The sequence below is a fragment of the Pseudopipra pipra genome, chromosome 21, assembly GCF_036250125.1.
Source record: "Pseudopipra pipra isolate bDixPip1 chromosome 21, bDixPip1.hap1, whole genome shotgun sequence".
In the NCBI taxonomy this organism is placed as follows: domain Eukaryota; kingdom Metazoa; phylum Chordata; class Aves; order Passeriformes; family Pipridae; genus Pseudopipra; species Pseudopipra pipra.
Window position 1 is genome coordinate 6,664,556 of NC_087569.1, and position 15,012 is coordinate 6,679,567.

The 15,012-nt window shown below is 63.5% G+C and overlaps 2 protein-coding genes across 3 annotated transcripts in view; one reads left to right on the forward strand and one right to left on the reverse strand.

Moving 5' to 3' along the window:
• Positions 1-6,244: 6,244 nt before the first annotated feature.
• Positions 6,245-10,765, forward strand: HIC1 (HIC ZBTB transcriptional repressor 1). Its single transcript, XM_064677389.1, has 2 exons — positions 6,245-6,608; positions 7,306-10,765. The coding sequence occupies exons 1-2, from the start codon at positions 6,557-6,559 to the stop codon at positions 9,249-9,251; spliced, it is 1,998 nt and encodes a 665-aa protein (XP_064533459.1). The 5' UTR covers positions 6,245-6,556; the 3' UTR covers positions 9,252-10,765.
• A 2,165-nt stretch (positions 10,766-12,930) lies between these two features.
• The window catches only part of SMG6 (SMG6 nonsense mediated mRNA decay factor), a 107,985-nt gene continuing 105,903 nt past the window's right edge, over positions 12,931-15,012 (reverse strand). For both annotated transcript variants that reach the window (XM_064677369.1, XM_064677368.1), the window contains exons 18-19: positions 14,746-14,827; positions 12,931-13,198 (exon numbers count right to left, since the gene is read on the reverse strand). In XM_064677369.1, coding sequence (XP_064533439.1) covers positions 13,068-13,198; positions 14,746-14,827 — 213 coding nt within the window. In that variant the 3' untranslated portion in view covers positions 12,931-13,067. The remainder of the gene's footprint in view (positions 13,199-14,745; positions 14,828-15,012) is intronic.

Here is a 15,012-nt window from a genome sequence, read left to right on the forward strand (position 1 = left end):
GGGTCTGGGATGCAACGGGACCCCGGCCCCCCCCCCGGCTCCCCCGCGGCCCCCCGCCTCCGGTGCCCCATCCTCAAGATGCACAGTGCAGCAGCACCAAGCACCCCACATCCCTCCTCCATCTGCCGCCAGACCCAGGGGCCGTGCACCCACTGAGACACAAGCAGAGGGTCCCTGAGGGTCCCTGAGGGTCCCTGAGGGCTGCAGCATGGGCCGCCCCCTGCTCCCATCCCGAGGTGTCCATCCGGGCGCCCACGGGAGTCCAAGGCACCCCTTTGCCCCAAGACCACTCCACTGGTCCAGAGTGTGCCCCCATCCTAGCCTCGTGGCGACACCACGGGGCTAATGTTTTGGGGCTGTCTGAGGCCCCATCGTGGGAAGGGTTTGCACAGGGGTCCCCATACCTGGACACCAGCCTGGGAGTGCCCCCTGTCCACCTGCACCCCCCACCTACAGCAATGTCCTGAGCAGTACCTTCCACATGACCCCCCATAAGAACCTCTGTCCTTCCAGTCTCATGAGCACCCATGGGTGCCAGTCCGGTGTCCTGCAGGAGGATGGGACAGCAAAAAGTGATGGTAATGGGTGAGTTTAGAATACATGGGGTGACACCCCATTGCAGCACCTTGCTGCCCTTACCCCTCGCTCCTGGCAGGTACTCCCACCAAGGCTGCATCCCCCAAAAGCCATCGGTGCCACAGAGACAGGTTGTGGCTTCGTGGTTGAATTAATTTGGCCTCCCCCCGCCCCATCTCAAGTGTCAGCACCTCCCCAAGATGGGCCTAGAGTTGTATCCAGGGGGATGTGGGGAGGGATCCTTTCCCCCCCCATTCATCCGTCCGTCCCGTCCATCCATCCATGCATCCCCCCCATTCCTGCTGGAGCCGTCTGACCTCACTCTGCTCTGGCGAAGCATCACACCGGTCGCCACAGCAACAGCGGCGTTGTCATTGACAGCAGCATCCGCGCCCGCCAGCATCCGCCGCTGCGCAAGGCCGCACGCTGCTGCAAGGCCACACGCTGCTACGGGGGGCTCAAGCCACAACCCCCCCTGACACCCCCCTTATTGCTCACTTACACCCCCAAGTACCTGCAGAGAGCTTTAGGCAATTAACACCCCCAACCCCACCAGCATCTCCTCATCCTCCTCCTACCACCCCGTTTAAGTTGCTGCCACCCCCTAGAATCCCCCAAAAAACACCTTACCCCCCCGGGCTAGATAGGGGTGTCCCCCTCCTCTCCCTTTTTTTTTTTCCCACGCAGCACCGGCGCCCGCCCCGTCGGGGCTCTCCGGTTCGGGTAGGGGAGGGGGGGAATCGCTGCCGCAGCGCTCCCCGCCGCAACCGTGACTCAGCCCCGGGATTAGTCAGCAACCGGGGCCGGCCCACCAGCAACCGGCTGCGCAGCTCCGCCGCTCCTCCGGGGGCCGCGACCCCCTCCACTCCCCGTCCCGGTACCTCGACGCGCACAAGGTCGTGCCGGGGGATCGGGACGGGGAGTTGGGGGGGTCGCGGCCCCCGGGAAGGAGTGGGGGGGGGGGGGTGTCGCATCCCAGAGCGTGGCCCGTTGCTGCCATCTCGTGGGCTTCCCACTAGTGGCTACAGCCGCGTCCCTGTGGCGGGGGAGGGGGTATGGAGGGGGCTTGGTGTTGTGGGTGGGGAGGGGAGGTCAACTGTGGGGCTTGGAAAGGTGGTGGGTGGGAAGGTGGTGGTCGCTGAGGGGGATTGAAGGAGGAAAGTGTGTTATCACCTTAGGAAGCATCACCTGATAGGGAAGGGGTCCCATCGTGCCTCATCGCTCCATAGAACAGGGGATCTTCACTTGCCTGAGCATCACCCCCCAAAGAAGGGGTCTTACTTCAAAGGAAAGGGGTCTCATCAACTCTGCCCCCAAATATCATCCCCCTGGAAGTGTTCCTCACTCTTATGAGCATCATCCCATGAGGAAGTGGCCCCACTGCCCCCTGATGCATCACCTCAAAGGCAAGGTGTCCCATCACCCCATCAAGCATCACCCCACAAGGAAGGGGTCCCACTGTCCCACAAAACATCACATTGCAGGGGTGGGTCCCCTTGTTTAACTGAGAATTACCCCACAATTAAGGGGTCCCATTGCCCCGTGAAGCATCATCCCACAGAGAAGGGAATCACCTGTTCCCCCAAATATCACCCCACTGGAAGTGTCTCTCACCCAACCCGAGCATTACCCCACAAGGAAGGGGTCCTGCTGCCCCATGAAGCATCACCCATAAGGGAAGGGGTCCCATGGTTTCACCAAGCATCACTTCACAGGGATGGGATCCTCACCTGCCTGCAGAGAAGGGTTTCCACCACCCCATCAGGCGTCACCCCACAAGGAAGGGATCCCATTGCTCCACAAATCATCTTTCAGGGATGAGTGCTCGTCTCCCCAAACATGTCCCCATAAGGGGTCCCACTGCCCCTCTCCAGCTGTCAGGGACCTCACAAAGTTCAACAAGGGGGATTGCAAAGTCCTGCTCCTGGAGAGGAAGAGCCCTGGGCTCTGGGATATCCAGGGGTTTGCCTGGCTGGACAGCAGCTTGGTGGAAAAGCCCCTGAGGATCCTGGGGGTCACCAAGTTGACCACGTATCCTTGTGAGGAAGGAGGTGAATGGTGTCCTGGTCTGTGCTAGGAGGCGCATTAACAGCAGGGAGAAGATCCTTCTCCTCTGCTCAGTGCTGGGGAGGCCACTCCTGGAGTGCTGGGTCCAGTGCTGGGCTCCCCAGTATGAGAGAGATGTGGGCATACTGGAGAGAGTCCAGTGAAGGACCACTAAGAAGATTAAAGGACTGGAGCATCTCCCCAATGCTGAGAGGCAGAGAGTGGGGACTGCCTGGAGAAGAGAAGGCTCCCGGGACCTGATCAGTGTATACACATCCCTGGAGGAAGGGTATGGAAAGGACAGAGGCAGGCACAGTTCCGTGGTGCCCAGTGCCAGGAGCAGGGGCAATGGGCACAGACTGAGTCACGTGGCTTCCTCTGGCCATCAGGGAACATTTTTCCACTGTGAGGGGAGCGCTGGCACGGGCTGCTCAGGGAGGTACTGGAGTCACTGTTCTTTGAGATATCCAAAAGCCATTTGGGCACAGTCCTGGGCAATCAAGTCCTGGGTGGCCCTGGAGCAGAGGGTCAGGTGATGACCTCCTGGGGCCCCTCCGAACTTCAACCCCTGTTTGATTCTGTCTCTTGTGCACTCCAACACCCCTCCACAAGGAAGGGTCCCTCTATCCCTGTGAAATATCCCCTTGCAGGGATGGGTACCCTTGTCTGACCAAGTATCACCCTGCAAGAAAGGGTCCCCTGAGCACCACCCCATAAGGAAGGGGTCCCATTGCCCCATCAAGCACTGCTACACAGAAGAGGGCTCCCCACCCACCTGAACATCACCCCAAAGGGAAGGGGTCCCCTTGACCACCCCAGTATTGCCACCCAGTTTATGCAGCAGAGAACAGCCACCTCCAGCCTGGCCACCCTGACTGAAGGGGGAGACTGTGGTGTGCTTGGGGAGGTTCTGCCTTTCCTGCCACCTCGCAGAGGTCCTCTCATGTTGGGAGGCACTGGGCACCCTGGGAGCATCTGGAAGTGTCCTGTGGCTACCCCCAACCTTGTTTCACAGCGGGCAAGGCTCCATGCAGACTCCCCCACAGCCTTGCCTAACTCTGGGAGCAGCACTGGAGGTGGGCAGCACCGATCCACTCTCAGCCCGGAGCAGCTCAGCACTGTCACGAGTTTCACGGCTTCAGCCCAGCCAAGGTGGAGGGGACACGCATCCCCCTGCACACCCAGGGGGCGCAGCGCTGGGGCGCGGGGGGCTGCCATACCCCGGCACCGCCGGGGAAATGAAGTGCGAGCTGCCAGCGGGGGCTGCAGGCTCCTGGCGGTGCCGGATGCGGCCCGGCTGGCCAACGCGCCGTAATCGAAGACATGTGTGTGGGCTTTGGGGAGAGGCTGCGCTGGGAAACAGGGCCCTGCAGAGACCGGGGGGCTGTATCCTGTCCAAAAGCCCAGGTCCCACATGAAGCCAGGCATGCGAACGCGATCCAAACCACAGCTGGATTTGAACCGAATCTCCCAGCATCTGGGCTAATTTGCTGCAACTTTGATTGATCGTGGGGAGGGGGCACAGGCGGGAGACGCTCCAGCTCAGACCTCCCAACAGAGCCAATGACTTAAGCAGAGCTGGTTCCAATCTGCTCAGCACATTGAGGCGAAAATGCCCCTTTCCCTGAGCGCTCCCGGTCGCCGGCGCTGGCTCTGCTTGCGATCCCGCAGCCCGGCCGTCCCGGCCAGTCCCTCAGAGCTGGACATCGGCTGCAGCTCCCTGGGGAGATTCAGCAGGTTTTGCGGTCTCTGGATGCAGAACGCTGGGTCAATCTGTCGGGTTGGGACCCCTCCAGAAGACTGAGCAGGACATGAGGGGGGATACTAGTGCAATCAACCCTCCTCCACCTGCCCCAAACCCCTGCGGGCACCGATCCGCCCCTCCGCTCCTAGGAGAGGCCGGGAATGGGAGAGGAGCTGTAAAAGAGGGTGGAAAAGGTGAAGGTTTTTCCATTCCCCCGCCTCGGTCGCTGCCCCCAGGGCTCGGCGTCACTCAGCAGGTAGCTGGGGCAGCCCGGGGTCCCGGCCGGCCCCGGGGGACGCAGCTGTCTGGGAGCCGCTCACTGCCGTGATTTATGCAGCTCAGCCCCATAAATTACCGGGACGGAGCCCGCGGGAGCCATCGCTCACAGCGACGTCCAGAGCTCGCTGCCAGAACCTGAAACACTTCCAGCCGTTAATTGAAGAGGAAAAAAAAAAAAAATAAAGGGAGTGGGGGAGAAATTAGTGCCCGGGGAGTTGGGATTAAACTACGGCTCTAACGAGGGTCGCCCACGTCCCGCTCCCAGGATCTCTGTGCTTCCTGTGGGCACAAACCCAGGATGGGGAGCAGGGAGGGGGATTTCTGAGCTGATGCCTGGGATGAGCCCACAGCAGGGTCCCCATGGGCAGTGACACTCCATCCCGGTCCCGAGAGTGGTGTTTCCGCAGTGAGCTGGGACACCCTGGATCCGATGGGAATCTGAGGGCGAGTTCCAGGTGAGTGATGCTGAGCCGTAAGGGCAACGACTACCACCCCCCTGCACCCTCTCTGCCAGCACCCACTCTTTTTAGTCCCAAATTCAGGGCTGGCCAAACCTTGTCCCAGGAACTGGGTACCTCACACTGGCTCCCTCTCACTAAGGGACCAGGGTTATGGGGTGAAACCCCAGCACCATCAGGGGTGGCCCAAGCGGGGAGAAATGGCCAGTGCTCGGGGTGCCTTGCTCAGGTCAGAGGGTGCCAGCAGGACCTCCCCGGACTAGCGGCCGTCCCGGAGAAGCCCATCACGATGCTTTGCTGTACCAGGAGGTTGTGCAAGAGGCTGCGGCTGTGAGAAAGGAGAAGTGAAAGTGTGAAGCGAGAGGCGGCTCCCCCCGCGCCAAGGGGGGTACCCCAGGCTGCACCCCCAGCCCAGCAGCATTTTCTAGGGCGGCGGGAGGGATGAAGCGAGGGGGAAACGTGGCGCTGCCTCCTCCTCATTCTTCTCCACCTCCTCATCCCAAACCACCGCAAGCCCCCAGCCCACCCCGAGCCGCCGCCACTGCACATCTGGGCGCCAGCGCTGCGGGCCCCCCCGCTTTCTGCCCTCCCCCACCACCAGAAAATTAGGGCCGGCTGCCTTCTCCTCTCCTCCTCCAAACCCTCCTCGACATCACCACAACCCATTGGGGTCCCCTCTAGGCACCCCAAAATGATAGCACCCTCTTCAGCTCTCCCACCCATTGGGTGCTATCCCCGCCTCCCGTTATGTGTCAGCACCAATCTCTCGGGTGGGGCAGCGAGCAGGACCCCCTCCACTTTATCCTTGCCCACCGTCCGCCCCGTCGGGTCCCACCTGCGCGGGGAGGAGCCGCCTCCGGTAACCGGCGGGGGTGGAGCGCACCGGGAGCCGCTAGATGGCGCCCTACGAGCGGTACGGACGGGGGGGACACCTCGGACTCGGCCCGGGGACACCCCGGGGCCCCCCCATTTCAGGGTTCCAGGCACCCCCCGGGGTTTCTCCGGGCAAAGAGCGATGTCCTAAGGATGGAGACCCCCGAGGGGGCGGTCGTGGCGCGGCGGGAGGAGACCGGGAGGGGGGAAAAACCAGGCTGGGAGGAGGAGGAGGAGACCGGGATGGGGAGGGAGGGGTGTGTAAAGGGGGGGGCCCGGCTTGTCGGTGCCCCGCCCGGGATGGGAGGAGGAAAACCTCCCGCCGTCCCTTTAACAGCCAGCGGCGCTGCTCGGAGTTCAGGCCGGGGTCAGGGGGAGTTCGCAGCCCGGGTTTCACCTCCGAGCTGGCGGCGTCGGGAACCCCGAGGAACCGCTGCTGCTTCTTCCACAACCACCTCTTCCTCCTCCTCCCGTTCCGTAGGACCGGCCGGGAGCGCGGGGTATGGAGGAAGAGAAGCAGCAGAGGAAGAGGAGGGTGGAGGGGAGCAGCAACCGGCGGCGGCCCCCCAGGGGCTGAGCCATGAGAGTTCACCGAGACCTCAGCTGGTTGGCGGAGGCCACCGGGCGCCCAGGTAAAAAAGAGGAGGGGAACACCCCAAAAAGTGGGGAAAATAAGCCCAAAAAGCAGCTCCGCTGGCGCTTGGCTTTACGCACCTGGGCGGGGGGCACCGGCACCGGAACGGAGGCGGGGAGGGGAGGTCCCGCTCCCCCTCCCCCGGAGCGTCCTCCCGCTCACCTCGAGGGGGGGAGAGGAAACGGGGGCGGGGGGCGCCCGGGGGGTCCGGTCGGCCGCCTCCCGGGACCGGGGCGCATAAGAGGCGGGAAGGCGCGGCGGGGAGCGGGGCAGCGGCGGGGCGCAGGGAACGGCGGGCGGGTGGCGGGCACCGGGTCGGTGTGTTCCCCCTCGCGTTTCCCCGGCAGGTGGGCGCGGGGTCGCGGGGTCCCGGGGCTGACGGGGCCGGGGCGCGGCGCTGGCGGCGGCGGCGGGTGATGTCACTTTCTCCAAAAACCCTCCGGGGGTTTTCGCCCCCCTCCCGCCCCCCCGACCCGCCGAGAAACGAGCCCCCATATAAGCGGTGGCACCGACCGGGCGGCCGCGCAGAGCGGCCGGGACGCAGCGGCGTGTGGGGCTGAGCCCCGACCCCCCCCACACCCACCCACCCCGCGCGGCGGGTGAACCCCCCGACGTGCACGTCGATCCCCCCCCACGCGTGGTGGTGGGCACGTGGGGCCGGTTGCGGCGCTGACGGGGCGGCCGGTGTGTTACAGGGCGGCGGGCAAGGAGCGGGATGCTGGACGCCATGGAAGTGCCGAGCCACTCGCGGCAGCTGCTGCTGCAGCTGAACACGCAGCGCACCAAGGGCTTCCTGTGCGACGTGATCATCGTGGTGCAGAACGCGCTCTTCCGCGCACACAAGAACATCCTGGCAGCCAGCAGCGCCTACCTCAAGTCGCTGGTGGTCCACGACAACCTGCTCAACCTGGACCATGAGATGGTGAGCCCCGGCATCTTCCGCCTCATCCTCGACTTCATCTACACCGGCCGCCTGGCCGAGTGTGAGCCGGGCAGCGAGCAGAGCCTGGGTGCCGTGCTGGCCGCTGCCAGCTACCTCCAGATCCCCGGCTTGGTGGCCCTGTGCAAGAAGAAGCTGAAGCGCAGCGGCAAGTACTGCCACCTGCGTGGGGGCTACGCGCCCTACAAACTGGGGCGTGGGCTGCGCGCCGCCACGCCGGTCATCCAGGCTTGCTACTCGGGGACGCCGCGGCCCGTGGACCTGCCGCCCGTGGAGCCGACGGCGCCGCTCAACACACAGTGTGGGGAGCTGTACGCCTCGGCCGCCCAGGGCACCCCACTGCACCCCCACGGGCTGTGCCCACCCGAGCGCCACTGCTCGCCACCCTGTGGCCTCGACCTCTCCAAGAAAAGCCCCACCGGCCCCTCTGCCCAGCTCCTGCCCACTGACCGCCTGCTGCCCGGCGAGCCCCGCGAGCCCTCGCTGCCCCCACGGCATGACAGCCCCCCCGTCAGCGCCGGCCTCCTGGCCAGCCACGCCGCTGCCTACAAGGACTCCCCACCGAGCGGTGAGCCAGGGGGGCACCCCCACGCCCCCGACCCCTTCCGCAGCACGCCGCCCTGTGCAGAGCCCCCGCTGCCCCGTGCTGACGGGCGTGAGCTGATGTACCGCTGGATGAAGCATGAACCCCTGGGCCCCTACCTGGATGAGGGGGAGGCGGAAAAGGAACTGGAGCGGGAGGAAAAGGCCGAGTCACCACCTGCGGCACCACAGCCCCGTTACCCCAGTGTGGAGAGCAACGACCTGGAGCCTGACAACAGCACAAGCGAGGAGACGGGCAGCAGCGAGGGCCCTTCACCTGGTGACGCGCTGGACCGCTACTGCAACCACCTGGGCTATGAGCCGGAGAGCCTGGGCGACAATCTGTACGTCTGCATCCCCTGTGGCAAGGGCTTCCCCAGCTCCGAGCAGCTCAATGCCCACGTGGAGGCCCACAACGAAGAGGAGCTCTATCACAAGGCAGCGGCCGAGCAGGCCGTGCCGTTCCTGGACAAAGGTGGCCCAGGGCTGGGTGACATCCTGCGGCCCTACCGCTGCTCCTCCTGCGACAAGTCCTACAAGGACCCGGCCACGCTGCGGCAGCACGAGAAGACGCACTGGCTGACGCGCCCCTACCCCTGCACCATCTGTGGCAAGAAGTTCACACAACGCGGCACCATGACCCGCCACATGCGCAGCCACCTCGGCCTCAAGCCCTTTGCCTGCGACGCCTGCGGGATGCGCTTCACCCGCCAGTACCGCCTGACTGAGCACATGCGCATCCACTCGGGCGAGAAGCCCTACGAGTGCCAGGTGTGCGGCGGGAAGTTCGCCCAGCAGCGCAACCTCATCAGCCACATGAAGATGCACGCGGCCGGCCCCGACGGCAAAGCCAAGCTGGACTTCCCTGACAGTGTCTACGCCATGGCCCGCCTCACTGCTGACCAGCTGGGGCTCAAGCAGGAGAAGGCGGCTGAGCTGCTCTCCCACACCTCACACTTCCTCAGCGACCCCAAGGCCATGGAGAGCCTCTACCCCCTGGCCAAGTTCACGGCCGAGCACCTGGGGCTGAGCCAGGACAAGGCGGCTGAGGTGCTGGCGCAGGCTCCGCACCTGCACGCCGAGGCTGCCCGGACCATAGAGCGATACTCGCCCCCCTAGCGCCGGCCCGGCCGGGGGGCTGGGGGGACCGCTGGGCTCCCCTCGCTGCCCCGCGTGGAGCTGGGGGGGGCGAGAGGCCGTGGGCATTCGTCCCCTGGCGCTGCCGACGGCCCCGGAGAACTCGCTCGTAACAAAGGTCCCGTGACAGCTGCTCTGGGATGGATGGACGGCGTGTCCTGCGACCAGCGCCCCGGCTTGCCTGGGAGAAGCCGATAATTCAGGGACTGACCTCGCGGCACGTCCGCCCCTCGCCGAGGGGGGCTGCCGGGCCCCCGGCACCGCGCGGGAGCGACGCACAAGCTGTGAGGCCGGGCTGCGCCCCGAGGCTTTGGAGGACATGAGCCCGCTCCTTACCTCAGGGCTGCCCCCGGGCGAGGGGACACCCGCGGCAGCCGCCGCGTCACCCCGGCTCCACGGTGGGACCCGCCGGCACTCGGCTCTGCCGTGACGGGACCCGGACTGTAAGTAGTTCATCCGTCGTGGCCGGAGCGACGCCTCCGTCCTGAGCGGGAGCGGCCAGCGCTGGGCTGGGGGGTGTGTGCCGGACCACCCCCCCGGGGCCACGCCGGGGGCTCGGGGACAGACTGACGGACGGGGACGGTGGGGTTTGAGCAGCAGGCGGGGGGTGGCGGTCGGATCCATGCTGGGGAGGCTGAGGAATCGCGATGCTCCTCGCCCCGGGGCAAGCACTGACCTTCCATCCCGAGCCCAGGGGCTCGGCCGGCGGCCCTCCGTGTTCTCGGGAGGTGGGGCAGGGCCTGCCCCAGACTGAGCCCCTGGGCCCTGCCCCGGCTGGCGCCACACCATCAGGGATACCCAGGGGGGCCCCGGGACCCGGCGGCTTCGCCCTCGGGCGGCCACTCGCCTTGATTATTTTTTTTATTTTTTTATTTTTGCCAAAGACGCCCGTCCCCAGCGCGGCCGGGCCGGGCCGGGGGGTCCATGACAAAGACAAAGCGGTCTCTGGTTTGTCAGCTACGGGAGGTGGGCAGGGGCTGCGGGAGGGGGCCGGGGGGCAGAGCCCAGGGGGAATGTGTGACTTGGGCCAAGTCCTCTCCAGGCACCCCGTGCCACCACCGCACCCCCTCTCCCACCTTCTGCTCGGTGTGGGCAAAGTCCCCCCAGCCTGGACCCCCCCGGCCCGTGCCCTGACCCCTCCGTTGGGGCTAATGTGAAGCTTCACCCTCTCCTCCCGAGCCCCCTCCTCTCCTTTGCACACGAGGCCCCGGGCGGCCGCCAGCACCGACTGTCCCCGGCCTCGCAGCCACTGTGCCTTAGCCTGAGCTGGCCACTCCTGCCCAGTTGTCCCCTGAGCCTGTTCTGGTCCCCCAGGGCTGGCAGTGTCCCCCGGAGCTGCCGCGGGATGACTGGTGGTAGTGGCAGCACCCAAAGCACAGCTGGCAATGCCCAGCAGGGCTCCGGCCCCCCTGTATCACGTCCATTTGTACACGGGCTCCTCGCCCTTTTTTTTTCTATAGTCGAAATGGAATGAGCAATAAAGTGACATTAACATGCGTGGCCTCACGTCCTTCTCTGGGGAAAGGCCTGGCTGGTGCAGGGCTGGTGCTGAGCAGGTATGAGAGGTGACCCCGAGGGGTCTGTGGGTGACCTGAGGGGCTTTGTTGTGCATCTGGTTTGCTCAGAGCCCCTCAGCTGGGGGGCAGCAGCAGCTGCAGGTGGGACGGAGCTGTTGTCATCCTTGCAAGCAGGAATGTGTCCCACTGCCATCCCTCTCTGGTGGCCCCCACCCCAACTTCAGCAGCAACTTGCCCGCCAACAGCAAATGACACACCAGGCTGCACAGACACGTCTTTATTAATAGAAATTATTAAAACCAACTTAACAAAATAGCCCGAAAATGGATGCTGCCCCAAGACATGGGCTCCGAGGAGCCTGGCAGGGGTGGCCCCAGGCATGGGCTCCACTTGCTGTTGTGCCAGTTTGGTCTGGTGGCACCGAGACTGTCTCACAGCTGAACCCATGACACAGTGAAAGGAATCAGTGTCTGGCAGAGCCACAGGGCCTTCCAAGCTGGTGGTGCCGCGGGAAGGGCCTTGGAAAGCAGTGCTGGGGCAGCACCATTAGAAAACAAACACTGAAACACAACCAGCGCGGAGGAGAAGGCAAAGTCTCTGCCATGCTGACAGCTGCGGGCATGGAACTGGGACATGGGTGCTGTGTGTACCATGGCTCTGGGTGGGCCCACCATGGCTTCGTGTGCCCTACAGCAGCCGTGGGCACCCCAAAGTCCCTGTGGGTCAGGCTCTGCCCTGCAGCACAGACCCTCTGCCTGGTGCCCCAAGGCTGGGGCACTCCTCTGGCACAGGTTAGCCAGCACAACTCCATCACGCTGCCAAGGCTCCGACCCCAGTGCTGGCCCTTGCTGTGAGGCTGGGCAGCTGGCACAGGGGTAATTGGGCTTCCTGACGCAGACACCGGGCTTGAGCCACCCACGCAGGAAAGGAAAAACGCTGGGCTCCGTCCTGCTGCTTCCTCTGCCACCTTTGACGCTTCCCTCCCACGGCCGCGGTGCCCCAGCAGGGACTGGGGACGGCCTTGGGGTCGTTCCCACCCTCGACTCATGGGACTGGGACTTGACAGAGCTCCAGGGGCTCCAGTTCAGGGGTTAATGCTCCCTCTTAGCTTCTGTATCTGGTGTGTCACTGGGGATGGGACACTTGGTGATGGGACAACATGGGGTGTGGTGGGCTTAGCAGCACCCGAACCCCAGATCCCAGTGCGGAATGACTCAGGGACAAGGCAATGGCTCCATCCATGGGGCATCTTGGAAGGGGATCCTCTCAGCTGGGCAAGTAATGAGGGGCTGAGTGCTGCCCCGGCTCTCTCTAGCTCTGCCCAGCCCCACAGCCATGGGCAGAAGCTGGATCCCACATGGAAGGGGAGCCTGTGGCAATGAGAGGAGACACAGAACCTGTGGGACAGCTGGCTCTGGGGCCCTTGCAGAACTTTGTTAGCTTCACATTGCGTCTTAGGTCAAAAGCGTGCCGAAAGGTATGAGGGTTGGGACTAAGGGGTTTGGGGGAGAAGGGAAGGGGCAGGTAACGGCTGGGGTGGGCAGGAGATCAGAACAAAGCAGCTGTGGGAGACTAGGGGTGTTCAAAGCCTCTCCCAGCAAAGCAGGCAGGGCACACACCTGAAAACTAACCTACACTGAAGAAATGAAACTCAACAAGCAAATCCTGCACGAGGGAGAGGACAAGCCCCTCTGCAAGCAGCACCCCTGCGTGGGGTGGCACAAGTGGGGAAGGGGCTGGAGGCCTGGGGCTGTCTGGGCCACGCAGGACAAACAGGCTGGGGCAGGAGGGAACCTGCCCTTGAAGTCCACGGCCTCTCCAAGGGGCACAGGCTAGACTAAGCAATCCCAAAGTCTGTGGCGGTGTGTCCCCAATCTCTGCCCTACGCAGCCTACTAACCCAAAGAGCCACCAATGTGTGACTCGAACTCTCTGCACCCAAGCAAACCAAGCAAAAGGCTGGCGATCCAGCACGGGGCTCGCCCAAAGCTTCCCTCGCCAGCAGGGCTCGCCGGCTCCGCGCTGGCACTGCCCAAAGGCTGGCAGGACCCTCAACGGCCCAGCCTCCACGTGAACCATCCACAGCAATGACCTTCCCAGCTGGTCTGCCCTCGGGGGGCCCTTCGCAGCACGGCCATTCTGGGGTGGGTTGAAGACGTGGCGTTTATTGTTCGTGGTGGGCTGGCGGCGGTGGCGGCGCGGCGAGGCCGCTGCTGAAGCCGGGCTCCCACCGTAACAGGCTGCGTGACTCGCTCAGGGGCCGTCGGCCCCGCTCGGCCCCCTCAGCCCTCCTGGGCCCACTTGAGAAAGGTGGGGATGTCCCGCACCGGCACGTTGCGGGTCAGCGCTTTGACTCGCAGGTTCCGGTCGTCCGTCAGCAAAACCACTTCCCTGAGCAAACGGATGGGATCGTCTGCAACGAGGACAGAGAGAGAGAGAGTGAAGTGCAGACCTGCCTGCTCTGCTTCAGCCCTTGCACCCTTCCCACGGTGTGTCCCCCCACCCTCCTTGCTGACAGCTCTCTGCTCCCTGCCAAGGCTTCCTGGCGTGGCTCAGAGACTGCCCTTCATCCCAAAGGCTGTCTGCTCCCCTCACCACACTGCCCCAGGGATGATTTGTGATCTCTGCCTGCTGCCCACTGCCCACGCGGGGTGGTGGACCGGCCACAGGCTGGGAAGAGGAGGTCTCTGCTTGACCCAGGGCAGGAAGACAGCCCGCGACCCTGGTTCCAGCAGGAAGCTGGTGCTATTATTCTGTTGATCTCATTATAAGATCTAAAGCCACCCCTTATTTTTTGTGGAGCTTTTTTGGAGCTGCCACTGACACTGAGGCGTTTCTGGATGGGGCTCAGACAGCCAGAGAGAGTTGATGCCTGAGAAATATCCTAAGGGATCTTGCCCCCATATGGATGAGCTGCCCCGCACGCAACGTGCCGGGTGGGGATGTGGGAGCCACGCTTACGTGTGTGCGAGGCAGGGGAAGCATATGGGGTATGTGTAAGCAGCTGGGTCCTGTGACCAGAGTACTGTTCCTATGAGCACAGGAAACACAGTGCCTCCGAGCCAGGACGGGAATGGAAAAAACAGAGTTTATGGGAGCCCAACATGGGCCCAGATTGGCTGTGCAGGGAGCGGCAGGACGAGGGGAAGGGGAGGGTGGCCAGGAACGCGGGCTACGGTCACAGTGTTGGGGCTGAGGATGGTGGGGTCAACACCTGGCTGGCCCATGCCAGGAGGAAGGGGACTGGGGGATCAGTGGGAAGGCAGGCTGGGGACTGAGGGCTGCTGAAAGCAGGATTGGTAGGTTTTGTGCGGACACTTTAAGAAATGTTTAACAATAAACATCCTCTGCTCCGTGCTGGTGACGCGCCTCCTTGTTACAAACCAGAGGCTGTCAGCTTGTCAGGCCCCATTCCCCATAATCCACATGATTTCAAAATTCAGCATCATTTGCACATAAACATTTGGTGACGGTTTCTCTGTGAATCTGACAAGTTAAGCTGCTAAGAATTCGCACTGACAAATGCGGGTTGATTTCTTGGGCAGCTGCTGATGCGATTCCCATCCCTGCCGCCCTGGCAACAGCCTGGGGGCTGTCTGGTCCCAGCACACGTGGCCGATGCCAACCAGGAATTAGGAGGGAAAAGAGCCCTGGACAGAAGGCATCGGGGGGTGTGGGGAGGAGGCGCTTTCTGGCCCTTTGTCACCACAAAAATGGCTCTGTGGACATTTATGGTGGGTTTGTCACAGGCTGGGGCATCCCCAAAGTGCTGTGAGGTGCACATTTGGCAATGAGGTGGGAGGGCCACAGCCTTGGGCTGACCGGAGGCAGGAGGTGGCACCTTGGTGTTGAAAGAGGCAAAATGCAGGAGAGAACAGATCCAAGAGTCATGAAAGAGAAACTGGAAGAGTCTGTGGAATGCAACAGAGAAGGGACAAAGAAGATGTGAGGATATTCTACCTTTGTTGGAGGGCATGAAATCCTTGGCCTTGTCATTGCAATAGTGGAGGCAGCAGGACAGAATCAGGTCATCATTGTTTCCCTGGAAAAAAAAAGGGCAACGTTACCCTTGGCAGGGAAAACCCTGCACCCCCACCACTCTGACTGCTGCACCACCTCGAGACACCCCAACACAGCTCAGTAGAGAGCAGGGCCACTCTGACCTGAAACAAGAGCTCAGTCATCTGCAAACAGGGGGACAGAGGTACCTCCTGCCCAGACCTCCTG